At 35.8% G+C, this 21,010-nt stretch overlaps 1 protein-coding gene across 2 annotated transcripts in view; it reads left to right on the plus strand.

Annotated features, from left to right (window-relative positions):
• The window catches only part of gig (TSC complex subunit tuberin), a 613,633-nt gene that overhangs the window by 462,545 nt on the left and 130,078 nt on the right, over positions 1-21,010 (plus strand). For both annotated transcript variants that reach the window (XM_090372592.1, XM_090372593.1), the window contains exon 30: positions 9,312-9,433. In XM_090372592.1, coding sequence (XP_090228718.1) covers positions 9,312-9,433 — 122 coding nt within the window. The remainder of the gene's footprint in view (positions 1-9,311; positions 9,434-21,010) is intronic.

Consider the following 21,010-nt stretch of genomic DNA (forward strand, 5'->3'; position numbering starts at 1 on the left):
AAAGAACTGGATGCAGGGAATAACTTTGATATTATATATTTGGATCTTAGAAAGGCTTTTGATACTGTTGTGCATGGAAGACTGCTGCACAAATTGGAGAAGTGTGGCATTCGAGGCAAATTGCTGCTATGGATAAAGGGATCGTTGAGTGGCAGAAGACAGAGAGTGGTAATCAATGGACACTGCTCAACGTGGACTAATGTTATTAGTGGAGTTCCTCAGGGTTCAGTGTTGGGTCCATTGTTGTTTTCTGTATTTATAAATGATATTGATGATGGTGTATCAGGCTTAATGTCCAAGTTTGCAGACGATACAAAGGTTGGCAGGGTTGTTAAGGACACTACTGATACTATGCTGCTGCAACAGGATCTGGAAAGGTTGAGCAGATGGGCTGAGAGGTGGCAAATGAAGTTTAACATTGACAAATGTAAAGTACTACATATGGGAAACAGTAACCCCAGATCAACGTATCAACTCTGTGGTACTACGCTGACAGTGGTAGAGAATGAAAAGGACCTGGGGGTAATTGTGCAGGCAGATATGAAGTTCTCTGAGCAGTGCAGACGAGCTGCAAGGGTAGCTCATGGTGTCTTGTCAATGATATACAGGAATTTTTCTAGCAGGGACAGGGATGTGATTATTCCCTTGTATAAGGCATTGGTCAGGCCACACCTTGAGTACTGTATACAGGTCTGGAGGCCTCATTTCAAGAAGGATGTAGAGCTGATGGAACGAGTACAGAGAAGGGTAACAAGATTAGTGAATGGAACAAAGGGTTGCTCTTACGAAGAAAGGCTTAAGTTTTGCAAATTACAGAGCCTGGAGACTAGGCATCGCCGAGGTGATCTGATAGAGGTGTACAAGGCTTCGAATGGCTTGAGCATGCTCAATGCCGATGGGATTCTTCCTCTTGCTCAGAATAATCACCTGAGAGGGCATAAATTCAAATTGAGGAAGGACGGATGTCGGATAGATGTGCGGAAATTCGCCTTTAGCCAGCGGGCAGTTGGTTTGTGGAATAGACTTCCATCGCTTGTTGTTGAAGTTGATAGCCTAAACAAATTTAAGGCTCAGCTGGACAGGTATTTCGAACGAATTGAGGGGTGAAATGGGAGTAGTGGTTGTTTTTTTTTTTTTTTGGCTGATGCTGAATAAGCTTGCTTTCTTGCATCATATGCCTCTACTAATGCTAATGCTAATGTTTCTGTAAAAAAAAAAAAAAAAAAAAAACTACTACCACTATTAATTGAATATTTTATAATTCAAATGACTATAGAATTTCCTACTAGAAAAAAAAAGTGCCATATATTGTAATACCCTAAGCTGCTTATCATGCTCAATAAATAACTATACTTAGTCTGTCAGTAATGACTCAAGCATTGAGAAAACAAATGAGTATGCTATAGACCACATAAATGCTAGGAGTATAATGAACATATAATGAGAGTAAGCCAATAAATTAAAGTGTCTTGTTTGTGGGAGAATTTAACTTTGCAAAGATTGACTGGAACTTGTTTGTTGCTCACCTAGTAGAAGGAGATTTTTGGATGGCGAATTTCAATCTTTATCATTCATTAAATCTAGAAAAATACAAAGTAAATAAATATTCCTGGTCTGGTTATCAGATATTGAGAATCTTCAAATAAAGGATGCATTGTCAGGAAGTAATCATGAGGTAATAATGGGATCTTTTAAAAAATAACTGCTACCAAAGGAAAGGATTTCTATTTACTTAAGGGGATCAGAGTGGCTTTTAAACATCTTAAGTTTTTTCATTGGATCCAAATGGTAATTTTAACAAACACAAATGCTAAATGAGAAATATTCGAGGAAGTTATTCTGTAAGTTACTGAGTGTTTTATACAAACTAAAAGATATTGTTTAAGGTATAGACAATAATTGATAACCATAGTGGTAGAGAAGAAAGATGCATGGGATGATTGTGTAATATAGGGAGATTCAAAATTTATGCATTTCATCCCAAAGTGAAAGAGCTAATTTCTGCCATTTCAGTAACAAAGTTGTGTTTATATTCAAACAATATTTTTGTTCAAAATTGTTGTGAACATATACAGTGGAACTCTGCTTTATGATTAATTAACTCTATGATCAAATCACTTTACGATGGACTCTCCATGATGATATACCGTTCACTGTACGATATGTAGTAAGCACTGGTCATTGTGATCACATTTGCAAATTGAATTTTAATTCTGTTAAATGGCAATTCTAGTAAGCAAAAGTAGGAGGAATATTATCCACAGGCCATAAAAGTAAAAATATAAAACAAATTTACATGTTATAACCTTACCAGTGGGGGTTTAGGGGGAACAGGTATTCTGTGTGTTATCAGACACTCAGCCTAAAACACTGATGGATCCAATATCTTTCTATCTCAGAAGATTTAGGAGAAGTCCGGTTGGCATGCCTTCCTAAAATTCACTCATGCACACCTTCTCAATGGTAAGCCCTGTTACGTCACTTAGGTGGCAACGAACATGTAGAGTGGTTCTCTTAGGCGCATTATAGCCCCAGCAGCTTATGCGCCATTAAACCTCCATAACACACACACAGTGGTTCTCTTCAAGATGCCTGGTCAGCGTGAAGAGGAAAAGACCAAAACCTCCAGCATATGACAGCACGACAAAACAAATGGCCCTCAGTCCCCAACGGCTTTCACTCCCACTCTTACAGCAGCAAGAGGATCAGAGTGGAAGCAGAGGATGCTAAGAATCTCTGGGTACGACCAGGCTGCCATGCACGGAAACTGAACTTGGCCTGTTACAACGTAAGATTGCTCATCGGTGAAGACAGAATATTAGAGCTGGAAAAGGAACTAGAAAATGTGAATTGGGATATCATCGGTTTGACTGAAACAAGAAGAAGAAATGAATCACTTATAAGTTTATCATGTGGAAATCTGCTGTACACCAATGGAAACAGTGAAAGGAGTGAAGGTGGAGTTGGGTTTCTGGTCCATAAAGATATAAAAAACAACATTTTGGAATTCAAAAGTACATCACCAAGGGTGTCAAGACTAATACTCAAGATTTCTAAGAGGTTATAATGATTTATGCACCAACATTGAGCCATGATGATGATGAAGATGTTGAAGAAATGTACACCGAAATTGAGTCTTCTAGATGAGCAGAAAACCCACTACACTATTATTATGGGGGACTTCAATGCTAAGGTTGGAAAAAGACAAAACAGCGCAGAAAGGGGAACTATAGGAAATTTTGGAATTGGTGAAAGACTTGTGGAATTTGCAGAATCTCAAGGATTGTCAGTAATGAACACTTTTTTCAAGAAAAGGGTGAACAGAAAGTGGACATGGAAGAGTCCAAATGGATTAACAACTAATGAAATCGACTTCATCCTCACTAACAGAAGATATACCGTGAATGATGTTACCATCCTGAATAAGGTGAATGTTGGAAGTGGTCACAGAATGGTAAGATGCACACTTGATATAGATGTAGGAAAGGTAAAAACTGACTTGAGTAAAAATACAAAAGTCTTTGAGATAACAGAAGACAAGAAAGAGCACTATGTACTGGAACTTAAGAACAAGTTTGAGCTTCAGCAGACTGCTCAAGACCAAGATATTGACGAGGAATAAAGCCCAAGAAACCTATAGGGAAAAAGAAACCCAAAGAAGAAAAAATTAGTCAAGAAACACTTATGATGAACCGAAGGCGACAAATGAAGAGCAAGATAAACACTGACAAGGAGAAAATTGAGTATACTGAGTTATGCAAAGCCATTAGAAAGAGGCTCAGAGAAGACATGAGAAGATTTAACACAAGAAAAGTAGAACAAGCATTAAGGGAAAACAAAGGACTTAAATCAGCAGCCATGAGCAGTAATACAGAAAGACAAATGATACTGAAACTGAAGAATAGTGATAGTGTACTTATAAATAGCAGAAGACTACTATAGAGAATTATGCAAGGAAGTGATGCCAGCAGTGGGGGGGGAAGATGGATCACAAATTAGCAACACATACGACATACCCGATATTCTTCCTGATGAGGTAGAACAGGCGTTGAAGAAAATGAAGAATCAGAAAGCCCCGGGGGGGAAGATGAAGTTACTGTAGAGTTGTTAAAATTGGGAAGAAGAGACATAACACAAAAACTGGCAAGGCTCTTCACAAAATGCATTAGAAAAAGTGTGACGCCTAAGCAGTGAAATAATGCAATCATAGTTTTGCTGCATAAGAAAGGAAATAAATCAGAAATTGGAAATTATAGACCAGTTAGCTTGTCATCCCACATCTACAAGTTGTTCACAAGGGTCATTACTAAGAGATTAGAAAGAATACTTGATGAGAATCAACCGAAAGAGCAAGCTGGCTTTAGGACAGGATTCTCAACTATGGATCACCTTCACGTAATATCACAGCTAATGGAGAAAGCAAATGAATATAAAACACCATTATGCCTGACATTTGTGGATTATGAAAAGGCATTTGACTCCATACAGCATAAGGCAATGTTTCGGGCACTGGAAAGACAAGGCATAGATACCCCATATATTATGATTTTGAATAAAATATATGAGAAAGCTACCTCTTTTATTAGACTAGACAAAGACAGTAGCAAATTTAAAATCAGGAAAGGAGTTTGACAAGGAGACACAATATCTCCGAAGCTGTTTACTGCTGCCCTTGAGGAAGCTTTCATAAGATTAGACTGGTCACAGAAAGGAGTCAATGTGAATGGAGAGTACCTAAACCATTTACGATTTGCAGATGACATTGTGGTCATAAGCCACGATCCCAAAGAATTAGACAAAAATCTTAGTTAGTTATGCACAGTTAGTAAGGATTTTGGACTAAAGATGAATATGGCTAAAACAAAAGTAATGATGAACAATTATGCCACAGAAAGGGACATAATGATTGAAGGAGCAGTAATTGAAAAGGTGGAGTCATATACTTATCTGGGACAAGTTATTAGCTGTAATAATGATAAATGGCTGGAAGTCAAGAGAAGAATAAATTTTGGATGGATAGCATTCAGGAAATATAGTCACATACTGAGGAGCAATATCCCAGTTTGTCTGAAACAAAATAATGAACCAATGTATACTCCCCACCATGACTTATGGAAGTTAAACTTGGGTACTCACCAAAAGAATGGAAGAGAAGCTGAGAACTACACAGCAAAGAATGGAACGAATTATATTGGGAATCAGACTGTTAGATAAGAAGAGAAACACATGGATTAGGCAGCAAACTCAAGTAAAGGACATTCTTATCAAAACTAAAGAACTAAAATGGTCTTGGGCAGGACACATAGCTCGAAGACATGATGACAGATGGACTAAGAAAATAACAGAATGGTACCCAAGAGGAGCTAGAAGAAAACCTGGAAGACAACGGCGGAGATGGATAGATGAAATTCATGAGTTTGTGGGTAGTAAATGGATGGCCATTGCACAAAACAGAAGGAACTGGAAAGTTGCTGGAGAGGCCTTCATCCTGCAGTGGATTTAAAATGGCTGACGATGAACTTACCAATTAACAGTGCACGAGTAGCACAGTGGTATCGTCACCATCCTCTCCACACCGGTTCGAATCCTGTCGATGACACAAGGAACTTTTATGGGGCTTTTTTCACTCCATGGCTGAGTTAGTCGGTCTCAGGTGTAGATACCACTGTGCTAGTTGCGCAGACTTTTTTTTTTTTTTCCCCAGAAACTGGGTTTTTCGTTTAGAAAAACAGGCAAATTGACCAGAGAACATGCAATTTACAGACACAATACATATATGGGTATATGAAAGAAATTTCTGGGTGACCCTAATGTAATTGGGTTTTTTTTTTTTTTTTTTTTGCCAATTAGCAAAATTAAATATGAGAAAATTGGAAGAATATTTTCCACAGGTTCAAAAAATAAAAATAAATTTACGCTTACATACATAGCTTTAACCCCTGGCTTGTAGCCATGATGGTATTGTGTACAGCGTGTACCTTTTGTATGCAATAAAGAGTTCTTAGTTAATACATATTATAATATGTGCATACTAACTAATTAATATTTCTCTTCACTGACATTTTTTTAAGTTGTAAAATTTAAAAATGAAAAAAGATAAGCAGTCAATAATGAAGAACACGGCATACACAAATTGCAACTAACATGATATGCACAAGTGAGATACTGCCTAACAGGTTTACAAAGCTTAAAAAATGGGAGTGAAGAGAAGATTCTGAAAATTTATATATGTTTTTTGTATGATTGAAGATTTCACTGTAATAACATAAAAACCCACAGAATTCCAGCTATTGATATTATCGCAAATGCAATAAGATCGAGTTTACTATCCATTTATGAAAGATTGCCCTAACAGAAAAGCCTAAATAAACTGGAAACTGTAATTGTTTTATGGTAGTCACCTCCAGAAATATGCTTTAGAAAAATATCACAAACGCATTCAAAACTGATTCTTATAACTGAACATATGGTAATGATGAGTGTAGTATATTTTAATTATTTTAATTGGTTTTTTGAAATTTGATTCTATAAAGCGGCTGATACTACTAATCAGAGATCTTGTGAACTGGTGCCTACTTAGTTCACTTTATGATGGACTTACGATGGTCGCCGACTGGACCCTCAGTCCTTCCTCTCAGCCAGTAGCAGTGTTTGTAAACATGTTAGCCATATTCTATAAAAAAAACTAATACAATTTCCATTATAAAAATCACCTTTTAGAGGGATAATTTGCTTAGTTTATATAGAGAAAATTTCATCTTCTGAAGTCTTGGAACGAATTACCAAAACGTGTTATTGGGTTCACATTACGATATTTTCACAATACGTTGGTGTCTCTGGAATGGATTAATATCCTAAAGTAGGGATCCACTGTATATGAATGCTTTTTAGGCACTATGTTAGACTCAAAAAAAGATTAGATCTTAAACTAATAGCAATAAATTTTTTTTTTTATGAAAACCCCAAACACGAGAACTATTAGAAACTATAGTACTTAGTACCGTGCTTGAGTTGGAGGTTGAAAAGACAAAAGAAGATATTTTTTGACATTAGACTTCAACTTCTGTAGACTGTAATGTTCAGGAAATATGTATGAAGGAAAGTTGTTCCAGAAAAACGACAGTTGAATGAATAAACGAGGAAGATGAAAAGTTGGTTCTGTGAGTTTGAAGTTGGACAGTAAATGGATGTTGGCTGGTGGCGGCACGTGTTCGGACTGTTTTGAAAGAAAGAGCGGGAATTATAGAAGCCAATTCAGATGAACAGTGCCCATGGAAGTATCTGTAGAAAAGGCATGCAGCAGAAACAGTACGTCTATGAGACAGCGAGTGGAGAGACTCTGTTAGAGAGGAGTCATTAATTAAGCTAATTGCTCTCTTCTGAATGGAATCTAGAAGACTGAGAGACATTTTGGGGGCACCGCCCCAGATGTGGAAACAATATTCCATGGTAGGGCGGATTTGCAATTTGTACAGAGTGAACAGCTGTTTGGAAGAAAAGGAACGCCAAGAGCGAAAGAGAAAACCAAGTTTTTTAGATGCAGAGGAAGCAATATTTGTAATGTGCTTGTGCCAAGAGAGATTAGAAGTCACGGTAATCCCCAAAAGAGATATATCATTTTGCCTAGAAATCGGAGTGCCACCAAAGATAAGCATAGGAGCAGAAGAATCCTTTTTACCAGATATAAGACAAGACTGAGTTTTAGAAGGATTGAAATCAACTAAGTTGTCTTTGCCCCACTGGAAATCATCATTTAAGGAATTAGTAGCGAATATTCAAGAAGTTGAAACTGATTAAGCAGGGCAAGGTTTCTCAAAATGGATAGTGGAAGCAAAATGCAACTAGATTGGCTGGAAGTGCTAAGGCTTGTCCTTTTTAGGAAAGTAGATGACCTACACTGCAGAGCCTATAGAGTAGGTACTTCAAGGGTGACCTGATAGAGGTGTTTAAGACCCTTAAAGAAATATGCAGAATTAATGAGGGTGGTATTTTCATATTAGCAGGCAAAACGAACAAGGACACACAAATATAAAATTTTGTGAAGCAATAGAAGAAAAAGGTGGTCCCATATATTTCACCTTTGTGCAACATGTTTTTGATCATTGAAATTGGATATTTTTTTTTTTTTTTCTTTGAAATTGCAAACTATGATTGACTTTTTTTTTTTTTTTACTTTTTTTTCGGAATAAGTTTGCTTCCTTGCATCATTTGACCTGATTGATACTAATACAAAATTTTATATTTATGGTGGATGTAAAATATTTAAATCTTAGATGGAAGAATTTTCAGAAACTATGTAGTCTTATCATGTGCATTTTCTGGTGGTTGTGGAACAAGTTTCTTTGTGGAGTTTTGAAGTTTCATAACAATGAAATCTCTATACATAAATGCTTTTAATAATTTTGTTCTTATTTAGACTTAGTTTACAAACACCGGAGCAAAATTATTGCCAAAAAATCAATTAAAAATAAAAAATATGTATAAAATTTTTAAAAAAAATTAAAAAATTAAATTAAAAAAAATAATTTTTTTTTTTGTGTGTTGCAATTTCGTCTGCTCCAGATTTAACTTAGAGACAATTTCTTCATTTTCAGCTTTTATAAGCTCAAGTTAAACAGCTGAGGCTAAATAGGCATGACTCATCCTCTTCCAGTTTTTATAGGTATTTTGGCCCTGCCACATCTATTTTAAACTGTCTAAAATTATTTGGAAACACAGACAAGATAAGGCAACCAGAATATTTCAAGATAATTTGTGCTTTATAAAGCCTTTTTTAAATAATAACCTTAAATGTAAGTATACATACTTCTCAAAGGATTAACCAGGGGAAAAATTATAAAAAAAATTTTTTTTAAACAAAATATTCTGATCAAATTTTAGGGTAGCAGTTTTTTAATTCCATGCAATCTTAACATTGAGATCTCATAAAGTTGCTGACTTGTTGATTAGTTTATTTTTTTATAATAAGTTTAATTTTAATTTAAATATTGTTAATTAAATTAAAAGTTTTTGGCAGTTCATAGATTTAGCCACCCTTTATAGCTACAGAATTTATAGGGAAAGAATATGAGTAATGTATGCTTATATTTTAAAAAATCATTAATGCATTATGTAAAGTATCTCAAACTGCAAAATAATTTTGTGGATAGAAATTTTTAATTGGTAAAAGTTTGTGCAAGCATGAATGCATTTTGATTTCTGAAGTGTTTTTCAATACCCTGAACTTAAACTCTTATTAATCTGATACGTTGGAAAACTGAAATTTGTATGAGTGTAAATTTCCTGTACTTAAAAAGTATTTTATGTATCAGAAATTCATGGCAAGAAAAGGATAATGGTTGGAGACCACCTTCTAAAGAACCATCACCCTCTGAGAGTAAAGGAACTAAAACAAATATAGATGAAGAACAAGATCCAGATAAAATCCAACCAGGTTAGTTTATGAATGTCTTTTTATATTTATTAACTCCTTCTCCTCTTAAATATGTAGTAAAATCTCATGACAGCAAAATTGAAGAGTATTTTTCCTTAAAAATAGAATAAAATAATGTAAATTTGTAACAAGACACCATCTACTCATCTTTACTCTGCTTTGATAACATTTCATATCCTCTTTGACAATAATTAAGTCAAGAAAAATAGAAAATAGAAGGTGGGGTATGAGAAAATTACTCAAACTGAATTGTAAGTCATTTTGGGTACAATGTAAGTTAATTCTAATAATTAGTCTAAAGGTTCACTGCCGTAAAAATGATATTTTTAACAGAATTGGAACATTGGGAATGAGTAGTTAAAACTTTTCATAGCTACTATGAGATAAATAGCTGCTAAGATCAAACAACACTGTAAAAATGTCTGCAGTTAAAATGGACTTTATCAATAAATTTGGTTACATGACAAATGTTTTTCAGCCATGAGCACTGGCAGCATGGTGCAAGGTGTTGCAAGTGAACCACCTTTGGATTTCGAAGTAATGCACAATTTTTAATATTTTCATTAATTTATTGAAACATTGAACCGATCACGAAACGTTGACTTGGCTGTACGTGTAAATCAGTCAAACTTGAAATAATTAAGATATTGCATGTATTTGAAAATTTGGTGAACAAAATATTTATTCCCACATGCACCACCTTGCAAAATATCCTGCCAGTGCCCATGTGCTCAGCCATGCTTAATTATCTTCAAACAACTAGGAAAAACTAAATTCTGATAATATGAGAAAGGACAATGATAGAAACAACTGAGCCCATTGGAATGTGACTGTTCACTTCAAAAAAAAAAAAAAAAAAGAACAGAGTAGAAGTGCTGAGATAAAATGGAGACTAGAAGTTCACAGGAAGATTCTTCATCTGATTACTGAGATTAGATTACTTGAAAGTTTTAAGGTGAGGGCCAATCCATGGATGGTGTTATCTGTATTTTATTCATTATAACAAAATTTTATTGTAAACTAATTGTAACAGAAATCATGTTCTACTTTGTCTGAAATGAATGGAATGAAATTATAAGATTAAATATTTTGTTTCAGTAGAAAATATACCACTTCAATTTGTAATATGAAGAAAACAACACATCAACCATACAGCAAATTGTATGCACATGACACTATACTTGCAAAATGATGTGCACTCTTCAAAAGTGCAAAGCAAACAGTTATTTTTTATGTTTTTATATTTATTAAATAATCTATATAGAATTATATTTCATTTCTCTTCTTTACTATATAGTTGCATTTGATATTCTTTGGATTTTTTTTTAGCCTTTTACAGTATGCATAACACAATTTCTTTCTTTTTTTGGATTGGAGGATTATAAAGAGAAGTGAAGACTAAGTCTGCAGTATATGAAAAAAAGAATTCAAAGACAAAGAAATTTAGTTCTTATGTATAGTGTGTGGGTAGTCTCTTAATGAGGCTTGTTTTTTTATAATACTGTCATAAAAGTTTATTTTATATAGGCTTACATTATCACATCTGTCAGCTCTTCTGAATTAGTTGAACTTTTATGATAATTATATATCTTTTCCTCCAATTTTTAGATTATAATTTAGATTTTTAAATTTTCAAGAAATTCTTAATTTTTCAAATATGCAGATATGTTATTTTAAAATATATTATTTGTATATTTATTTATTTATTTCAATTACAAACATACTTTTCCAGTTTATGCTTAAAAGCCAAATTTGGGTGAATTTTGCAATAGTCAGTACAGGTCGAAATATCAGTTTAAGAAGTATGGAGTTTGTGATATGAAAAAAAAAATCGTTCTTAGTCTTCTAGTATTCTGTATACAACACCCTACTTTAAACATGGGATGGATCTGCATTGGGAACAAAGTTCTCCTCAGCTATGTATGGATGTCTATAATATGTAGTACATGCTTGCATGTAGTATATATTTTAAAACTTGCTGAAATATTAAAGTGATATGTGACATTAATAAAATGATAAAAGCAATAAATGTATCATAATAAACCACCTGAAAAAAAAAAAGTTTTCTGTGACTGTTCAGTTAGCCATCTAGCAAACTTTGTTTTGCTATTTTTCTTTATCAGTACAATGCAAACCATTTAGCTTAGGAGTGATACTCTTCCTTGTTTTAGAAAGCATTAGCATTAGTATAGGTATATGATGCAAGAAAGTAAGCTTATACAGCATTAGCCAAAAAAAACCACCTTCCCATTTCAGCCATCCATTCGTTCCAAATGTTTGTCTAGTTCTGCCTGGAATTTATTTAAGCTGTCAACTTCTAAACTACAGATGGAAGTTTGTTCCAGCAATCATACACCCACTGGCTAAAGGCAAATTTCTGCACATCTATTCTGCAACTACCTTTCCTCAGTTTGAATTTACGTTCCCTCAGGTGATTAATCTGTGCAGTAGGAAGAATCCCATCAGCATTGAGCTTGAAACCATTCTGATTGAAGCATTTGAAACCATTCAAATGCTTCAATCAGATCACCTTGCAGGTACCTAGTCTCCAGACACTGTAATTTGCAAAACTTAAGCCTTTCTTAATAAGAGCAACCCTTTGCTTCGTTAACTAATCTTGTTGCCCTTCTCTGTACTCGTTCCAGCAGCTCTACATCCTTCTTAAAATGAGGCCTCCCGACCTGTATACAGTACTGAAGGTGTGGCCTAACCATTGCCTTATACAAGGGGATAATCACCTCTTTATCCCTGCTAAAAAAAATTCCTCTATATTATTGACAAGACACTACGAACCACTTTTGCAGACCTGCACTGCTCAGAAAATTTCACATCTGACTGCACATACCTCCTGGGTCCTTTTCATTCTCTACCACCCTTTACATTTGTCGATATTGAACTTCAGTTACCACCTCTCAGCCCATCTGCTCAACTTTTCTTCAACCTCTTGCAGTAGCATACTGTCATTAGTGTCATTAATGACCCTGCCAACCTTCGTATCATCTGCAAACTTAGACATTAAGCCTGATATACCTTCATCAGTATCATTAATAAATACAGAAAACAACAATGGAAACAACACTGAACCCTGGGGGACTCCACTAATGACTTAATCCACAAAGAGCAGTGTCCATTGATTACCACTCTGTCTTCTCCCATTCAACCATCCCTTCCTCCATAGCAGCAACTTGCCCTTAATGCTACACTGCTCGAATTTGTATAGCTGTCTTCCATGTGCAACAATATCAAAAGTCTTCCTAAGATCCAAGTATATGATATCAGAATTATTTTTTGCATCTAGTCCATTTGTGACCACATCATAGTATCTAATCAAATTGGTCACACAAGACTTCCCCTTAACAAATCCATGCTGTGTCTGAACTATAAATGAAATCTTGTCTAGATGATCCTGCAGTGCTTCTTTAACCAGTGCCTCCATTAATTTCCCTGGAACAGAAGTTAAACTAACAGGTCTGCAATTACTTGTGTCACCCTTTGATCTTCCTTTGTGAATTGGAGTTACATTTGCACATCTCCAGTCCATGGGTACCTCCTCTGATTCTAAGGAAGCTCTCATAATTATGGCTAAGGGTTTGCTTACTTCCTTTGCTGCCTCCTTTAATATAACTGGATAGATCCCATCTACCCCAAGTGTTTTATGTTTATTTTCAACAATTTCTGCTATACTTTGCTCTTAGTTATTACAAAATCATTTAGTTCACCGTTAGAGTTTAATACACCTCTGGCATTCCCCTCCCTGAATAACTCCTCATGTGTAAATGTTGATGTAAAATACTCATTCAGTTTGTTAGCTACCTGAGCAGGATCATCAACAGTTGAACCATCGATATCAAGTGGACCAATCTGATTGATTCCCTTCCTTCTAGAGTGGTGCCTCCATAGCCAGGTGGGAAGGAGCAGCAGTGCGCTTCTTGATTAGACTGGGGTTCGAGCCCGTGACCACCAAATACGGAGGATGCGAAAAGGTCAGGGAATGACCACCGCATATCCTGGAGCAATATGGCCTTAGTTGCCAATGCTCCTAAAAACCAAATAACAAACAAAAAAACTTCTTCTAGAGTTTACATAAGTAAAGAAGTCTTTTCTGTTTTTCTTTGCATCCTTTGTCATCTGACATCCATTTAGGCTTAAACCTTACCTTGAACGGTATTTCTTAGTTGGTATGAAAAGCCTAACAGTTCGAAAATTAATTTTTTGAATGCTTCCCATTTAGAATTTGCTGTTGGTAACATCGTCAGTTGGTCCCAGTGTATAGAATTTAAAAACTGTCTCAGACCCCCATAGTCACCTTTACGAAAGCAAAAACCCTTCCCTTTACCCCTGATGGTAGTTACCTCTTTGAGAAATCCCACATCAGCACATTGTGAACACTGCCATCTAGTGGCTCCTTTATCTGCAAATTCTTAATGCATGAAGAATCACTACTGATAATCAGATAGAGTATTGCACCCTGTGGTTGCCTTCCGAACATGCTGCTGTAGAAAACAATCTAGTAAATCCACAAAAGCCTTGCTAGTGTGTGTGACCAGCCCACAAGTTCCAGTCACTATCTGGGAAATTAATATCCCAGATTGCAATAAAGGTTTAATCAATATAAATATTACTAAAAACTTAATAAAGATTATTAAAAACTAATATTAATAAATATTTGTTTCTAAATAAAATAAATTTGTGGATGGGGTAGCAGCTGATTGAATTCACATTTCTGCTGGTTAAAGTCTAGTAATATGAGTTAAAACACTGGCTAATTGGTTCCTCCTCTGTCAGAAAATTAATAAAGACCACCTTCTTTGTCAATCACAGTTATTAAAGACCAGTAAAAAACAAATACAGAGATGTCATCAGTGTCTTGCAACTTAATCGATGACAAATTGTGATCAGAAACACAACTTTGACCTAAGTGGTAAAAGTTGTTAAACTTCACTAAATATAGTTTTATTTGGAGAATAAATTCATAATAATGTATTTTCTTCACTGGAACAATTTCCCCTCCCCCACCCCTTATTTGTGTGTGTGTGTGTGTCTGTTGGTATTAGGGAAGTCGATGCTTTGATGTCATTCTGTGTGTTGGGGGAGGGGCAAGAAAAGAAAAGAAAATCTAAAATCATTTACCTTTATTCTGTATGCAGATTCTATTGTACCACTGGTGAAAATACCCTTATTTTATTTTTCAAATAAAACATTGCCAAATAGCTTTACAGATAATCACTTCAAGAACTTCACTATGCTTGAGTTTCTTATTGCCAAATTTTTACTGATGATCTATCTGGATAAAAGAATAAATAAGAATAAAATCATATAATTAATAAAATTAATAAACAATATCATGTACAGAAAGTGGCAAAAAAACAAAACAAAAAAAAAAACAGTATGCTGCCATTGCTTTTTTCATTTATCTCTGCTCCGATTTATTGTCTAAAAACTGGTAATCACCAGGTTCAAGGTTTCCAGATTTCAGACCTTCTACTTGTCCTATGTAATTGAACAGAAGGAAGAAATTTAAAATAATAAAAATAAATAATAGAAGCAAAGAACTTTAAAATCCAGTTTACCACATTCCATGTTAACATGTGTAATTTACCCGCTGCAGTGACATACATTAATTAATTCCATTAATGGGAAAAATTCTGGGACAACTATTCAGACAGTACCAAGACTCATTTTCAGAATGTTTCAGTTAATGTTAAATCTATTAAAAGTCTAATTTTAAATTTCTGAAAGTTTGTAGGTATGGTTATTAGTCTATGCCATTTATCAGTAGACCATGAAATGATGGGCTAACTTGTGATACAGATGGAAGCTTGTTCCAGCAATTAACCAATCGCCAGCCAAAGACAAATTTCCGCTCATCTATTCCACAACTGTCCCTCCCCAATCCGAATCTACGTCCTCTCAGGTTTGCAATCCAAGCAAGTGGAAGAATCCCATCAGAATCCAGCGTGCTCACCCCATTTAAGGCCCTACACACCTCAGTCAGACCACTTCGCAAGCACCCAGTCCCCAGCCGCTGCAACCTGCAGAACCCAATCCCTTCCTGGCATGAGGACCCCCCCCTTCGTTGCCCCTCCCTGTACACGCCCAAGCAAATCCACCCCTTCTCAAAATGGGGCCTCCAGACCTGTACACAGTACTCAAGGCATGGCCTGATTTCCGTTTAAATTGGGGCATGATTTCCATTTAAATACGATTTACAAAGGGAAAACATCTCCTCCTCCCCTAGCAAAACTCCTGCATATCACTGACAATACCCCATGAACCGTGCAGCCCATCTGCATTGCTCAGAAAACCCCATATCTGACTGCACAATCACTCCCAGGTCCCTTTCATTCTCCACCACCCAAATTGTAGTACCTTTTTATGTTAGACCTCATTTTCTACCACCCTAAGTGTCTTTAACCAGTGACTCCACCAATTCACCCAGAACAGAAGTCAAACCAACTGGTCTGTAATTACTCACATCACTCTTAGATCCCCCTCTGTGAACTTGGGACACATTTACACAGCTCCAGTCTGTGGGGACCTCCCTTCAGTCCAAGGACGCTCTCACAACCATGGCCAAGGGCCTGCCTAGTTCCTCCATCGCCTCCCCTAATACAACTGGACAGATCCCATAAACCCATGTGCCTTTTTTATGTTTAACGTCATCTACTTTTGCCCGTGGCAGGCAAACCCCGGTCCTGCTCTACGCATCCCTCCCGCACAACACACCTCCCATATCCCCGACAACAGTCACCAACAATAACCAGCTCCTGTGGGACCCGCACACTCCGCCCTGAAGACTGCCGCTGCACTGCTTGATGCACAGAGTGAGCCCTGTGTATCAGGCAACATTGAGTTGAGCAGCCAAGAGCATGAAGGGACCCCCATTTCAACTCCCTCGAGGGCATCCACCCCACTCGTCAAACTCCCACAGATGCCCATCAGAACACTGAGCTACTGCCCAATTTCTCGACGCTCCCCGCACCCAGCACACGCCAAGACATCCTCCCCAGCCAGATCATGTCCCGTTCCAGAAAGTTCCGCAAACACCTCACAAGCTGCACACTCCTTTAGGCTGCGATGCACTGGAGAATCACCCCCTTCAGCTCTCTCCTGAGTCACAGCACTCCCACCACTTTTTGCACGTTGCTTTGCTGCTCTTCTCTGGGGCATGATTTCCATTCAAACGTAATTCAATCAATTAACAATGAAAACTAATAAGGCCAATAAATTTAATTGATCAATAGACTATACTACACTATTCAGTTTCATGCCACACCTGTGCTGTACTTTTTGACTCTTCCTATTGGCCATTTCTTAAGAGTAAGTTAACTTGACCATAGGAAAATTTTATATCTGGCCATGTTCAAACCATATGTAATACAATAGAATCTTGATTATCCAGAATGGTTGGGAAATGGAAATAAATTTGCACAAATAATCAAACCCCCCAGTAATTTGCAAAATGGGAAGGGGATAGGGCTCATAAAGCTGACAAAAATGGATTTATTTGCATACATATTGTAATCATATTTATAAATATATACTACTGCATTAGAAGACTGACATTAATTTAATCTTCTTCTTCTTCCCCCGTTCATATGGGGTTGGCATTCCCTTCTTTAATTCTCTTCCTCCATTCCTTTCTAACCAGGGCTTCCTATCTCCTCCATCCTCTCTTTTTCAAATCCTCTGCCACCTTATCCTTCCATTTCAGCTTAGGTCTACCCCTCTTCCTCTTCCCTATCACCTCCAGCTTTTCACACCTCTTCCCTACATACTCCTCACTTCTTCGTCCACCTGACCAAGCCACCTCAACCTAGATTCCTGTATTTTTTTACTCAGAGGCCCCCACCTTAACCGTACCTCTAATGTAGTCATTTCTTAACCTGTCCTTCCTCGTCACACCACACATCCATCTTAGCATTCTCATCTCCGCCACTTCCATCTTCTTCGCCTGGGCCCTTGTAATGGAATAATACATACTTTTAATTTTTGAAAAAAGGAAAATGTAGTTTGCTTTTTCATTGGTTGGCCTCCCTGCAGATCATACTACAGGGGATCCTTGTTATCCGAGGATAATTAGTTACAGAAAATTCCACTTAAAACTGGAACCAAATTTTTGTAATGTGTATTTATGTACTTTTGCATAGTAAAAAATGAATTGAAGGAACTGAAAAACGAGACAATTATTTTATTAGACATTTTTTATTATAATATGTTGAACAGTAGGGTTAAGTAAGTTTATTGAAGTGACCTATTTTTCGGTTTTATTAATCCAGAGTTAATTGTTATTTTTTTTTTTTGCTGTATTTTTTCAGATGAAATTGTGTCATAGAATTTAGTTATGTCTTTAACTTCTTGCTTAACTTTTGCTGCACAGTCATGAAGAGGATTATTCTCACAAAAATATTCAAGCACGTAGTTAATTTTCTCAAAGGCTTCCTTTAATACTTTCATTTTCAAATCTTTATCCTTTGGTGATTCCATCACATCATCGTTTTCTGTTTCTTCTGTGGTAGTTGGTCTATTCTGCTAGCTCCTCATTTGCAACATCTGCATTTTTATTATTATTATTATTATTAGCCTTATGGTGCAAGAAAGCCTGAGGCTTTTGCTGCACCAGCCAAAAAAAAAAAAAAAAAAAAAAATTGAGTTACCCCTGAGAGAGAGACACAGAGAGAGAGAGAGAGAGAGAGAGAGAGAGAGAGAGAGAGAGAATCACGAAAAAAGAGAAGAATGATGATATCCAGCTCAAGACCCTGGGTGTGCCAAGCCCACACTCACCAGATGTGAGCCCCTGGGGCCAGATCATCAACTTCGTGGAATCCCGCTTCTTTTGTGAGACTTACAATTTCATTTTGTAACCCTGTCAAATTGCATTCTTCATATTCACAAACAGCTGCATCTGGTTAACTTTTTCCGTAAGCTATTCATTAATCTACATGAAATTTCTTTATAAGCGTCTCCAATAATTTTTATACTGTGAAAAATATTAAATATTTTCCAAAAATCCTCCATGTTACAGTAGATAATATTATATTTTTCATATTTTTTAATGTATTATTTGCAACCTTGTAACTGCTGGGAGACTCGGATAATGAACCCTTGGATACTTCCCCCCCCTACATAAATTTCAAAGCGTTGCCTTGTCAGCAGGTGCAAAGCCTCCATGTTGATCTGTGTAGTTGAGTAGAGATCTTAAAGTTAACACTTTTAGCACTATTCATTTTATTGATGAGCTTAAATTTTTGTTCAGCAGGAATGTCTCGTTTTCCACTTTAACATTACAGAACAGTTGCATATTAAAAACAGAGAGAAGAATGTTAAAATTAACTGCATTAGTAAAATTGATATATTATGTATTACTGAAATTTGACTAGTGGTGGGCAGAAAGCAAAGATAGATATGAGGCTTCTGAGAATTCAGTGGCCTGTGTAGAGGAACATAGGAAAATGTAAACAAACTATAACTGGAGCTGGAGCTTGCAGCTCCAGCTCCACTTATAGTTTGTTTACAGGGATGATATCCCAGTTTATTTCACACATTCTGTCCACTTTATGTAAGTGTTCTTGATGTTAATTAATTAATTAACAATAAAGAACCAATACTGCAAACAATACATTCTGCATATTTCTTTTCATTATTCAACTTAGTTGGACTATTTCCATAGGCCTTGAAATTCCCAGTTAATCCATAACCCAGTTATCCCCCCCCCACACTTCCTCAGCTAATCAGATGCTACTTTATATTCTGTTTCTAAATTTCTTTATTTTGTGAATTTACAAAATTTAATAAAATATCAGTTTGTAAAATGAGCTATGTTCTTTTAAAAATCCTTTTCTTTATCAATTAATTAATTTTTATGTTCAACTTGAATAAACAGTAAAATCCTAGAATTTGAAACTGAAAATCGTTTAAAATCTTATGATACCCCTAGTTTTCTTGTGAACGAGAAGTACTAAATACTACTGATTAAGAAAGCATATGAAAATCAGAGATTCAAGTAATATGTTCTCTTCTACATCTTTTTTTTTCCCTCACAAAAACAAGTGCAGTACAACAAGAAGGAATTATTATATACCATTTATGATGTGGAAGTAACGTAGGAAATACATTCTTAATTCTCTAAAGAATTTAAAAGGATTTAGGAATTGAGTTAGTAGAATAAAGGTGATTTTAACAGAATCTTTTGAACTTCTTATAACATTTTATATTTTGAATTAAATTAGGATAATAGAATTTCAACTGATTTAACAGAATTGCATGTGTTAAGGTTTTTACCCTATGAATAAGTATTTTGTAATCTTATTTGTATTATTAAAAAAGAAAACTGCTTCCATGCTCACAGTCATTGGGATTTAGATTTCTTCACAAGAACACACCATTTTATTGGAGATGACCCTGAGTTTAAAGTTTTCTTGGCCTAAGCATATGACAAATATTGATTTCACAACATCAAGGAACCTACTTTTCTTTTTTTCTTTCTTTCACTCTCAGTGTTGTGTTTCTTCTAAACAATTGATTTGAGCCCCTGACCACCAAATACGGAGGATGCGGAAAGGTCAGAGAATAACCACCGCATATCCCCGGAGTAATATGGCTTTAGTTGCTAATGCTCCTAAAAACCAAATAACAACAACTAAACAATTGATTATGTAAATTCCAAATTGTCCTACCATAGAATATTATTCTCACATCTAGGGTAATTCCCCGGGGACTTCTGTAAAACTTTTCTGCTGTATCCAAAAGAAGAGACCTGTAATACAATCTTACTCTGCTCCTCTTGCACATTTCAGTTTCTTTTGCATTCCTTTTCTTTAGATATTTCCATGAGCATGAAAATTCTTCTGGATTAGCATCAGTAATTTTATCTTTCTTCCAATTAGTCCAAGCATATGAATCAACTTGTTTGCACCCATTCATAGTTCAATTCCAGACTTACTGAACTAACTTTTTTATTCACTTAAAAAAAAATTATGTAATTTTGTTCTTTGGAAAAACTTTTCTTAAGTATTTCTCAGAAATTACAATATACAAAAAAGTTCAACATCCACAAGTATCTTCTGTCTTCTCAGATGTGTGGAGGATGAGGTTTTGAGCTAGTTGGTGCTCTTAATTATCCTTCTGTAGAACTGCTTGAGATATCCACAGCTCTTGAGTATATGTTCAGTGTTGCAGAGTTTGAGGTCATGCCTGTGACTGTGCCAAGCTTGACACTGGTGGACTGATTTAAGAAATGAAAAATATCCCTATGTATCTTGTGGATATTGTGTTGTTGCTTGTAATTTTAATAAGAACATCCCCAAGAATGGAATGAACTATGCAGAGATCTGCACTTTCATTTGCTTTGTTATGTTTCTTTTCTTGTTTATCTTATTAACTTTACCAAAATCACTAAAAATGTAGTTTGCAGTGCTGAATAAAGAGATTGGTAAACAGAACAAGCAGTGGCTTGTTAGGTTAAGTTAGTCTTCATGACATTAATCTCTCACATTATGAGAGATTAACGTTGTTCGGTTGCTTTGGTACTGCCCTAATAAGTAATATTTCTTCTAAGCGAAGGATGTTGTTACTTCT

This window comes from Mastigoproctus giganteus, chromosome 4 (genome assembly GCF_048544385.1).
Source record: "Mastigoproctus giganteus isolate SK-2022 chromosome 4, ASM4854438v1, whole genome shotgun sequence".
Lineage (NCBI taxonomy): Eukaryota > Metazoa > Arthropoda > Arachnida > Uropygi > Thelyphonidae > Mastigoproctus > Mastigoproctus giganteus.